The following is a 12,048-nucleotide window of genomic DNA, read 5'->3' on the forward strand; positions in this document are numbered from 1 at the left end:
TTTGTTTTTGGTGACGATGTATTATGTTTACGCGACACAACACACTCTCTCGCCCAGCTCTATAATGAAGACAGAGCCGGGAAAATCCGATATGTGAAACGAAATACAATAGCTTCAAAATAAATCTGAAACCAAAATCTCTGTCGTCGAGGATACATTTGGACGGCACAACATACAAAGCATCAATTGAATTCTCATTTTTTTTTCTATTTCTTTCGTTCGTTCTTATCGCTTCTTTTTTTGGGTTTCTCTGGCGTTAGAGCTGCCGATCCGAATGTGTTTGGTTGGAATATTTCGTTTCACGTATTTTTCTTCCACAAACCGCCCCCCCCCCCCCCTTCGTCCAAATTACTTTTTATATTTCGATGTGTGTGTGTGTGTGTATTTTTTCTCTTTTTTTTCTTTCATTCGAACTGTTACCAGCAAACTTGTAATTTTATACCGATACGGCCCAACGGTTCTAGACATAACAATTATGTAATCACGTGAATGCTCCGCAAATGCGATTAATCATGATATAAATTCAAGCTATAGGAAAAAATATATTATGTATACACAATGTGTATTACACATATATGTGTGAGCGATAGAGAGAGAGAGAGGGAGAGAGAGAGAGAGAGAGAGAGAGAGAGGGAGAGAAAGGAAAATACGACGCTACAAATCTGGAATGCAAGCATTGGGCTCTGCGACGTTGACAACTGGCAACAACGACGACGATATTCACACGCAGACCAAACTAAAAATCATTCGTGGCATTTTATATCTTCTCATTGATTTTTTTTAGTGTATTTATTTTGATTGCGCATTACAGCGTATAATCGCGCAAATCCCCTGTACCCACTGTGCTACGTACACTCCTGTACTTTCTCTCTTACTTACTAACTCTTGCTCACTTTCAGTCTCTCGTTTATCGTTCAACATTCTTACAAATTCGGTCTCAATTCTTATATCCTCACATTTACAATCATATATGACATGAAATCATGATGACCTCTACCATGGTCATATGATTTTCTATTTTCTGCTTTCATTCAGGAATGTCTGTTGTGTTGTTTGCCAACTATATATATTAGTGGGTATCCAGCAGAACTATATATGCTATTTGTGGCGCACACACAAAACCGTTTTGATTTCCATTTTGATTCAACGACTATCGAATTCATAGCGATTTCATTATCATAACGGCATTTGAATATACTACTCAGCTTCAGGGGGCGAACAATGTATGTACATTAGGCCATTTCACCATGTTGAAAAGTCTAAACCAACATACACATTCTGAATCGGTAGAGCCTGTAGATTTTAAATATATAATTTTTGTGTTATAAAATTTATTTCTCGCGAGCAAAATTGGGAAATAATAAATAAATGAATTTGAAAGGTTTTATCATGAACCGTACAACACGTTTGAGTCACGCATCATAGCAGAGTTCGAATGTTTTGCAATGGATACTATGCATACGAGATATATATGTATTTTCGACATCACAGTGACGAGCTATTGTTTTTTCGAAAACGCAGTGGGGTACCAAAGGGATGTCTAAAAGAGGTTTTCAGAATTCGTAAATTTTCTCCAAAAATGGTTGGGGAGACGATTTCTGAGTGATTTAAATATATTGAATTAATTTCTGGCTAATTGAATTATTTATTTATTTCTTTATTTGATTCGGTATTTGTTCAGAAAACATATACATGCTGCCCGAAGGCCAATTATAGTTGTTTTTTTTTTTACATTTTCATCCTTAAATCTATGTGTATATGAATAAAAAAAAAATATCATCATAATTATTAACATCAAAATTCCAAAATTCAAATAAATATGTAATTTTATAACAAAGTAAGATAAAAGAAAAAAAAATAACATTTGCATACATCACTATGATTTAATTAAATACTTTTCGAAATGTTTGCTAAAATTTTTATAAGATTTTTTTTCTTTAATTTCATCTGGTATGACGTTCCATAGCTTGGGTCCACCGATAAATAAGCTAGATTTATGAGTGTTTGAGTGAGGTTTTTGTATGATGAGTTTGTTTTTGGATCGTGTATTATTTTCGTTATGTCGCAATATATCATTTAAATATTCAGGGGCTTTTTTGTTTGTTATTTTCCATATCATATTAGCTATATGAGATGTTCTTCTATCATATAGACTTAATAGCCCAAGTTTATTTCGATGTGATGTTATGTGCTCACTTCGCTTTATGTTCATGACAAATCTAATGCAGCAGTTTAACATTTTTTCTAATCGGTCACTATCTTGATTTGTTCCATGAGCACCGTATTCATGATACACAATATCCATAAAATCAAAGATTGGCAATATAAGTGATTTAATGAGCTGTAATTTCACATCGTAGGGTAACATTTTTTTCAATGGTTGAAGTGAATTTAATGCACCATATGTTTTCTTTAGAACGGATTTGATATGATCATTATTATTCAAATTTCTGTTAATGATATAACCCAAATCTCTTGCCGAATCAACATATTCTATTTCTTGATCATTGATTTTTATTTTCGGCAATTTTGAATGATATATTACCATTGATAAAAGCGCTACAGGATAAACGTATAACTTAAAGATAGGTTTTTTCTGAAAATACTCATTTTATAGCAGATTTTTCTAAAACTCATTCTCCAGAACTGTAATTTTAGAAAATTGCATCTTGAGGTGTGTATTTTTAGAAAACACATACAAAATACACGTATTTGTATTTCAATGTGTTTTTATCAAAATTCATACCTAACGATGGATTTTTATAAAATCATAGTGCTATTACAGGAGATTTAGAAAAATCCACAATGGAACATGGATTTTTATAAAAACCATGGTTAAACGTATCATTTCTCAAGTATTATGATGAGTTTCAGAAAAATATATACAAAATGATAGAATTTCATAAAATCGCAGTTCTGGAGAATAAGTTTTAGAAAAATCTGCTATAAAATATTATTATTTATATTATATTTAAATCACTCAGAAATCGTCTCCCCAACCATTTTTGGAGAAAATTTTCGAATTCTGTAAACCTCTTTTAGACATCCCTTCGGTACCCCACTGCGTTTTCAAAAAAAACAATAGCTCGTCACTGTGATGTCGAATATACATATATCTCGTATGCAAAGTATCCATTGCAAAACATTCGAAATCTGCTATGATGCGTGACTCAAACGTATTGTACGGTTCATGATAAAACCTTTCAAATTCATTTATTTATTAATTCGCAATTTTGCTCGCGAGGAATAAATTTTATAACACAAAAATTATATATTTAAAATCTACAGGCTCTACCGATTCAGAATGTGTATGTTGGTTTAGACTTTTCAACATAGTGAAATGGCCTAATGTACATGAACGAAAAAGGCGACCCGTCGAAAATCATAGAAAATGTAGATAATAATGTTGGTTTTACTCTTTCAATTCGAAAAAAACATTTATTGATCATTAGAAGTGTGATATGGTCGAACGGTGAAATGTTGAATCGTGGCGCCATCTTCGTTAATCTCTTCTTTTTTTTTTTGGTTTTTTTCTTCTTCTAATTTTACGATCATTTCACAAGACTCAATCCCTACTCAGAAATTTTACTTTGAGTATGCGACACACCGGCAATAAGCAATGATTATGGGGCGACCAATTTCGTGTCAAAAAAGTACGTGACTACAATTTTCTCCACTTTTGATTTCTCTGTGTGGCTGTCGCAAAACAGACAGTTTATTCACACACCTTTCGTACACCTTTCGATATTTCCTGGAAAAGCACACGGTTCGGTGCATTCAAACGTTGTGGTGAACATAGAAATTCAACTTGTCGCGCTTATATTGACAACACACAAATGATTCGACTACTTCTCGCTTGAGATCTTTTTTGCTTTTGCTCCTGTTAATTTCAAATATTTGCATTCTATTATTTATGTATTTTATTTTGCCATCCGTTTGTTTTGGTCATTGATTGTGGCTTGCTATTTATGATAGCAATTCCAATTTAGATAACCATTCTATTGCACAATTCACACGTAAAAGTTTGAACAGTCGTTGTTGCTGTTGCGGTTGTTGTATTTTTTTTTTCGTTGTTATGGTTCATATCAATGGAATCAAATATTTTTGTGATATGAATTGAATGCTGCTCAATATTTTCTGGCTGTCATCACTGATGATAAATGCGATTGTTTGAATTGACAACGAACAAAAACGTGGTAAGCTGAATTGTTTCGCAATTATTATTTTGCAGATGTAATTTTTTTTTCATTCATTATGCCATTGAAAAAAAAGTGGTTCGGAGAGAGAGAGAGAGAGAGAGAGAGAGAGAGAGAGACAGAGAGAGAGAGACAGAGAGAGAGAGAAGGAGAGGATAGAGTGAGAAATAAAATTTCAATTTGATGATTCAGTGAATAATAAACAGTGAAAATTTATTGCCAGATATGATTGACCTGCAAAGTTCGAACACTTGATGTCCTAGTTGTTCAAGCATTTTTGAGTACGAAATTCTTGAAAGCACATTTTCGATGAACGAGTATTGAACACGGAATTGCAAACAATTGCATAAAATATGAAATGAAAGTGTTCAAATAAATAGGATGGCATACAATAAGGAAACTGCTGCACTTTAACATTCAAGCTGAATCGGCTCGTTAAATATGTTTACATTTATTTATTTATGATTTGAAATATTTCGAAGATAGCACAATAAACAAGACAAAAACTCCTTAGAAAATACTACAAGACGAGTTTACTTCGCAATACATTTACAATCGAAATGGGCGTGCGGAAAAGTAAAAAGAGAGTGGAAAACTTTATGTGTAGAGGAATTTCGCTGGTTGCGTTTATTTCCTTTAATGCTCGTTTCATTAGACGAAACATTCGCAGATGAAGAACCACAGTGGCAGCAAACTGAAACACTCAAAGTACACACAGAAACAGTCTCATGCTTACACATACATCGACTTGAAGAGAGAAGAAGAGAGAAAAAAGGCAGCTGAAAGTTCCAATTGAAAGACAACGGACGAGGATTTAATTAATTCTCTTCTCGTAGTTTGTAAACAGAAAATTTTCTATAATGAAATTTTATTGTCTCTCGCTGTGACTTTGACTGTTCGGCTAATATACTAGAATTATCTCGTCTCAGGGCCGGCAAAAATCTTTGGCCACATTTTGTGTGGCTGTCGCTGTGTGCGCCATGAAAGTTGAAGCAAAAAAGTTTTGCGGACATTTCACAGTTACGAAATGAATTAAGAGATGTTAAGTGTTTCAGTAATATTTGAAAATCTAAATAAACAAGCATTTTCTCTCTACAACATTCTCCTGCTTCTTCTTCTTCTTGTTCTTCTTCTTCTTCTTCTTCTTCTTTTTCTTATTAATTTTTTTTTTCTCCATCGAATAACCTAATTATATTTTCAGAGCGTGCAAAATTCATGAAATGGACAAGCGCGTGTGAAGTGGAAAATGGGGACGTGGCCATTTTTCGTGACTCTGATGAATGTAATTAATTTTGCTTAAGTAAATATACACTATTATTTTTAATAGTTTGAATAGCAGCGAAAATCAGCGGCGGCGACAACAACAGCCGCATAGAAGTGGCTTATTAAAAACCGTATTGTTTCGCTTAATTCGTGCACTTGCACGCAGCTGGTCGCCGGTGCTTACCAATTTTTTTTTTCTTTTCGTCGTTGTAAATTCACATTTCTGTCAGCTCACACAGACACTTTCATTCTATTGGCATATTCAAATATTTAATCTATTTTCATCGTAAATGGCATACGGACGTTATAAAGGATGCAAAGCAAATGAAATTGGAATGAATTCCGAGTGAAAAGTGTAAATGCAAAATGTTATGGAGAGAGAAAGAGCCAGAAAAAAGACCATCGCAAGCCAGTTAATGTTAGCTACATACCGTTTCCTTGTTGCGACTCGATTTTTCCAGTACAGCTTCCAGCCATTCCCATTGTTTTTGCGCTTCATGGCTTTCACCGCCCGACAATGCGCTCACCGTGCCACCATGCTCATCAATATTGCTTGCACTGTATCCATTGATGCCGTTACTTCGATAATGATTTCCATGGTGATAACGATAATTGTTGTGCTCATTCAAATCGCTCATACTGGGCCGTTGTCGAATGGGTGACGAATGTGATTGTGTATATTTAACATCATGTCGCATAAAATTGGTATTTAATGCGATAATTCGCAATCGACTCTTCCTCTGCTCGATGGTATAGTATCCGCCTATTTTGGATGATATCGGAAATAAATAACGAAAATGCCAATGACAATGTGGACAACAATTGACAATAAACAGAAAAATATATATATGCTCGAGATTCAATCAGAATCATGAAATGGAACACAAAGATTAAATCCGGTAAAAGGTAGTCGCGTCGGTTCACATCGCTTTTATTGAAACCATTTCAACGAAACGTATGTTTTTTCCCTATTCCTCAACAAGGTGAATCAATCCAGACTATTTGCAGTGTGTATGGATGCAGTTCAAACAGAAAATGAAAACCATTTATATGTTCAGTGTTGGGCATTGTTTCTCTTGTTTCGTTCGCTCCTTTTACCGGCACATTTTCTGTTTATGTTTGTGTTTGCTCGCATTGTGTGTCGTTTCGAATGTGAATTCGATTTTTCTTACCCTTATTAAATGTTTCCAATGCCTCATTCGGGAGCCAGTGTCGCCATAGTTCACCTAAACGTCGAAAATTATTCCCTTGTCCATCTTCATGACCAAGCACCGGAAAAACGAATTGCGATGGAAACGTTCTACTGAGCAAATCCGTTATATTCCGTAACACATCGAGCCGATGAGTTTCGATATTTCGCCTCATTGAATGTGCCAAAGCATCCCTGAAAAAAAAAATAAATTATGCAAATTACAATTGTGTGTTTGAATGAGAATTTAAAAAGAATTGTAAAAAAGACGTGAAAAAGAGAGATAAAATGGAGGGAACTCTTGTGTTTCACCAACTCCTATTCTTAATGAAGATGGTTGAAAATCGAATGGTACAAATCAACAACGACTGATTCTTGCCTTCATTTCGATTTTGGTTGGAATCGAAAAAGAGCAAGAGAAGAAAAAAAAGGTATTAACATAAGTAATGTAAACCTCTGCATTTTTTTATTCCCACTCTCTATACGTCTTCGTTGGGGTTAGCCGATTTATGTGTATTTGAATTTTGGGTGGATTCCCACACGTTGTTCTCGTATAATATTAAATAACAGCGGTTCAATCGCATTAAATCGTGACAAACATCGACATTTCTCAAGGCGATACGAAATTTTTCTTGCGTCAATTGCTTAATTTCATTGTTGTTGCTGCTGATTTCTTTTCCTCTCATGCGAGTGACAGCAACAATTTTACCGTGGCACAGCAAAAACAATTTAAACACTTGAATTGACGACTTCTTTTTTGCCCAGCGTCTTTTTTCTATTCTTCTCCACTTCTATTGGGTAGCTAAGTTCAGACAACATTCTGAAGAGAAAAAAAAAACTAGAATTAACTCGTTTTGCATTCGTCTCCAGTTTGTGCAGTCCAACTGATCCCACACGTTTGAGTAATAAAGGCAATGGTGTGACTCCTTCACTGAACGAGCAAGCAAGCAAACGAACGGACGACGGCGTGTGCGCGCGCGCTCATTTGCTCACACTAAATGATGTGAACAATTCGAAATTTCCTTGTTCTTTCTTTTGTTGTTTTTTTTTTGCTTCAACTTTTTGGCAGATTAATCTACACCCATTACGACAGAGAAAAAAATTGTAATTAGATTACTGTTAAAATGTACGTTTGGTACAGTTCTATTTTGTATTTTGTGCATAATTTTTCTTTTCTTTGTTCCGTTGAGGACATGCTTTCTCCCAACACTTCCAACTCCCCTGTCCTTCGCTTTACATTGCTATTCTCTCACGGTCGCCTCTAATCGTTTGCTTCGTACTCAATTTTGTCATTCAATGTTTTAAATTTTCGTAAAATCATACTCTATATGGTACACAGTGTGCATGTATGTAGAAGCTATGCAGAACGGGCACAGTGAAGGAGGCCAGGGTGACAGGGGATAAAAAGGAGACGAATAAAATAATAAAAATAAATTCTAGGTTCTGGAAATGGCCAACAAGGGAAAATCATTCGTGTGTTAATTCAGCACATGAGTTGGATGCTTAATTTATTTCGTCCGAAAAAGAAAACGGAACGTCGAATGAACGAGCGTAGAGAAAAAGAACAAAAGAAGAACAATACGTCAGAGTGAAGGAAGCGAAAAATACAAACCAAAATAGGAAAACCAAATGGGAAAGAAGGCGAACGAGCGTGGAATTGAATGCAAAAAAGGACTTTAAATTAAGATATACAAAGAATGTGTGAACGTATGGTGTGCGCCAAGGTTTGCAGATATCTGCATATCAGTGGAAATCGACTCGGAATATATTGTTTGCAGTTGGAAATCGTCGTTGAAGAAAATGTAATTAAACTAAACTCAGTGCTTGTGTAGTGTGACATGATGGTGTCACGTGAGCAGCAAAAGTGCTACATAAATATATTTATGTGTGACCATGTGTTTTTGTATATCTGAGTGAGTGTAAGTTGCTTGGTGAACAAAGACCACACACTTTCCCGATCCGATTCCCTAGCACCAAATACACGAGTATTAACCACTCGAGTCTTGTTATTGAACTAATTCTTCAAATGATGCTCTTGAAACCGGGTGTGCGCTGAATCATTGAATTAGCATTCTCTCTCTCTCTCTCCCCATCCAGTTTTCGTTGTCGTAGTCTTTATTTTTTTATGATTTCACGACCAATTCCACCACATACACACACCGGCATTCTCTCGGCCTCCCACACCCAACGTTCGTTTCAGCTTCACAAAAACTCCGCACCGCAATGATGTTACATTCGAAAAACAATATGCAAATGAAGTTGGCATTTTTATTTCAAATTGGTCCATCAACTTGTCAATATCTTTTTATAGATGCAATAGAAAATGGTGTGGCAGGAAAAAGCGATAAAACAGTACTTGTGCACCAGCGTGCACAAACCGTTCTTCATAATCATAAAACAATTTTACATCGACCAATGTACAATTTACACGAAGCGCACACGAATAATATATGCAAATCGATATGCGAACAACATTGGCCCAAAGAGAATGTGAAACGGTGGAATTCATTTCGAGAGAATGTTTGCACAAAGTGATGGTGGCATTTCATTTGAGGGTTTCACCGTTCATTGCCGAGCCACGAACACACACACACGCACACATTTCGCCCCATCCATCATGGGACAAAATGTAAGTTTTACGAACGCATCGACCAAACGACCGGAAGAATAGAGTACGAAGGAGAGAGAGAGAGAGAGAGAGAATGGGGAAAGAAGAGAGAAAAGTGAGCGAAAAAAGGGAACATTGATTACGAAAGTGTTCGCAATTGTACGTTGTATTGGGTGTATGCATTAATTTTAAAGAATTTTTGAGTTCATAGATACATTTATTAAAATAATAAAATGAATGAGTACATTAACCAATGTAGTTGCCATCGTTAGCTATGACTTCTAGCCATCTTTCAGGCAGCTTGTTGATTCCTCGCTTGAAGAAGTCCACGTCTTTTGAGGTTATGTAGTCATCAACCTATTTTCGCACTTCTTCCTCATTTTGAAAGCGTACTTCAGACAGGGCAATCTGCATCGATCGAAATAGATAGTAGTCGCAAGAAGCAAGGTCTGGAGAGTACGCGGGCTGATCAAGCCGATCCCAACCGAGCTGCTCTACCTTATTTTTAACGATTGTTGCACGATGTGGCTTAGTGTTGTTATCGTGGAACAAAACATTGTGGTCTTTTCGAGCTATTAATGGCCGTTTTTCATCCAATGCATGAGCCAAATCATTCAATTGGCGTCGATAGCGTTCCTTATTAATCGTTTGATCTGGTTTTAGCAGCTCATAATACACGACTCCTTTCATATCCCACCAGATGCACAGCATAACCTTATCGCAATGAATATCTCGTTTTGGCTGGAATGGCGCCGGTTGGCCGGGATCAACATACGCTGCTTTACGCTTGGGGTTTTCGTAATAAACCCACTTTTCATCGCCGGTAACAATTCGATATAAAAAGCTGTGTTTTTTGTGCTCTGCAAGATGTTTTTTGCATGTGACGATCCGTGCTTTGCGCTGATCCTCAGACAGTTCATGTGTAACCCACTTTCCCAGCTTGCGAATCTTTCCCATTGCATGCAAACGTCTGGAAATGGTTGCTTGGTCTACGTTCAACTCCAATGCAAGTTCTTTTTGCGTTTGACATGGATCTTCATCCAATAATGCTTGCAATTCGTCTTCTTCAAACTTTTTTGGCTGACCTGACCGTTCTTTGTCTTCCACGTCAAAATCCCCAATTCGGAAGCGTCGAAACCAGTACTCATGTACTAGACGATGGAGCATTAGAGCTACCATAAGTTTCCAAAAGCAACCGATGACTTTCAGCAGCAGTTTTCTTCGAACTATAGAAGAAAAGTAAAACTTCCCGCAAATGCTGTTTTTTCCGCACGTATTTTGACATGATTGTAAGTGAAAAAAATTATGTTGTTTACGCTTTGGTAAAATAACACCTACTGAAAACTAATGTCAAATGATGTGGCTTTCACGTGAATATAGTTACAGTATGGCCCGATGCGTTATAGTACAAGTTATACCATCTGTAGTGGAAATTCTTTAAAACTAATGCATACACCCAATATACATACACGTATGCGGGATGATCAAGCAATGCAACGGAAATTCGATTTCGCTTCAGTGCAATTGAACGAAATGGCTTTGAAATTGCAACAACATTACAAAAAGATAGTATCCATAATTCCACATCTTCAGTTTTATGTTGAACTTTTTGCCGTCATTCGTCGAAAATTGAAAATACAATCAAATACAAATCAATTAGTGATCATTGATGCCGTTTCGATGGATTCTGCATTCTCTCTCTCTCTCTTTTCCTCTCTTTCGCTCGATTTTTTTTTCTTTCGTTTTCATTCCGTTTTGATCGACTTAAGTGTTAATAGCTGGCATTACTATCGCATTGAAATCCATTTCGTCACCGTTTGCTAAGCTCATAAAATGCTGCGCTCTTCACGCATTCCGTGTGATTTCAATCCATTACATCCTCACACACATATATGTACATTGTACGGTGGATACTTGATGTGTGTACCTGCTTGAATCGATGTGGACAAATCGCCTTATCGTGATGATTCGTGTTTAAATTGGTTCAAAAGATGAACATCATTGATACAAAAACGGCGAAGGGCAAAACACTCTCAAAAATGGCAGCGCGCACAAATTGCTGTGACAGTTACGGCCCAAACCGAGAAGATAGCATATTGACAAATGTATGATTTTTCACATAGACAACAAAAGGATGGGATGCACAATGCACATACGACCACCAACTAAAAAAACGAACGAACGAACGTGGCAAACGTGTTGTCTATTTTCAGTGATGGCAGTAGTAATAATTATGAACATACATAATCATGATGGAATATGGAAAAGCACTTGTGATGACGGTTGCGACATTGGCAGACACCGTCTATCTGTTACATGATTTCATCTCACTCGTGTTTGTTGCTGTTGCTTTTTTTTCTTGGTACAGCTATTGCTTGGAGCGCTAAAAAAGCGCAAGCAATACAAAATGAGCCCGTTCATCTCGTCGAATAGCATCTCCGTTTTATGTTATGTATATGTCTTGTTTTCCATTCGTTTGTCTAAAAAAAAATTTGTTTCGTTAATTTTTCCCAACAAAAAAAAAGTGAAACATTGGCTTGAAGAGTATATCACACTAATGGTAGCACCTAAACTGTCTTACGCGCCAAGTTGTAGCTTATTTTCGATTTACATTTTTGCCATTGTGTGTGACTTGTCGCGTTGATGATATTTTGCTCATCTTTCGTTGTTTATGGTTTGGTGGTGTATCGTTTGTCGCGTTGTTGTGAAAAATTTGAATTTGTATGTCTCACTCACGATATGTTATGTGTGTGTGTGTGTGTGTGTGTGTGTGTGTGTGTGTGTGTGTGTGT

General features: G+C 36.3%; 1 protein-coding gene across 1 annotated transcript in view; it reads right to left on the reverse strand.

Moving 5' to 3' along the window:
- LOC129575620 (acid sphingomyelinase-like phosphodiesterase 3b) overlaps window positions 1–12,048 on the reverse strand; it is a 91,310-nt gene that overhangs the window by 26,531 nt on the left and 52,731 nt on the right. The window contains exons 5-6 of the mRNA XM_055459489.1: window positions 6,632–6,843; window positions 5,891–6,222 (exon numbers count right to left, since the gene is read on the reverse strand). Coding sequence (XP_055315464.1) covers window positions 5,891–6,222; window positions 6,632–6,843 — 544 coding nt within the window. The remainder of the gene's footprint in view (window positions 1–5,890; window positions 6,223–6,631; window positions 6,844–12,048) is intronic.

Source organism: Sitodiplosis mosellana, unplaced genomic scaffold (genome assembly GCF_009176505.1).
Source record: "Sitodiplosis mosellana isolate CC-2019 unplaced genomic scaffold, AAFC_SMos_1.0 Smas_scaffold_6167, whole genome shotgun sequence".
NCBI classification, from domain to species: Eukaryota; Metazoa; Arthropoda; class Insecta; order Diptera; family Cecidomyiidae; genus Sitodiplosis; species Sitodiplosis mosellana.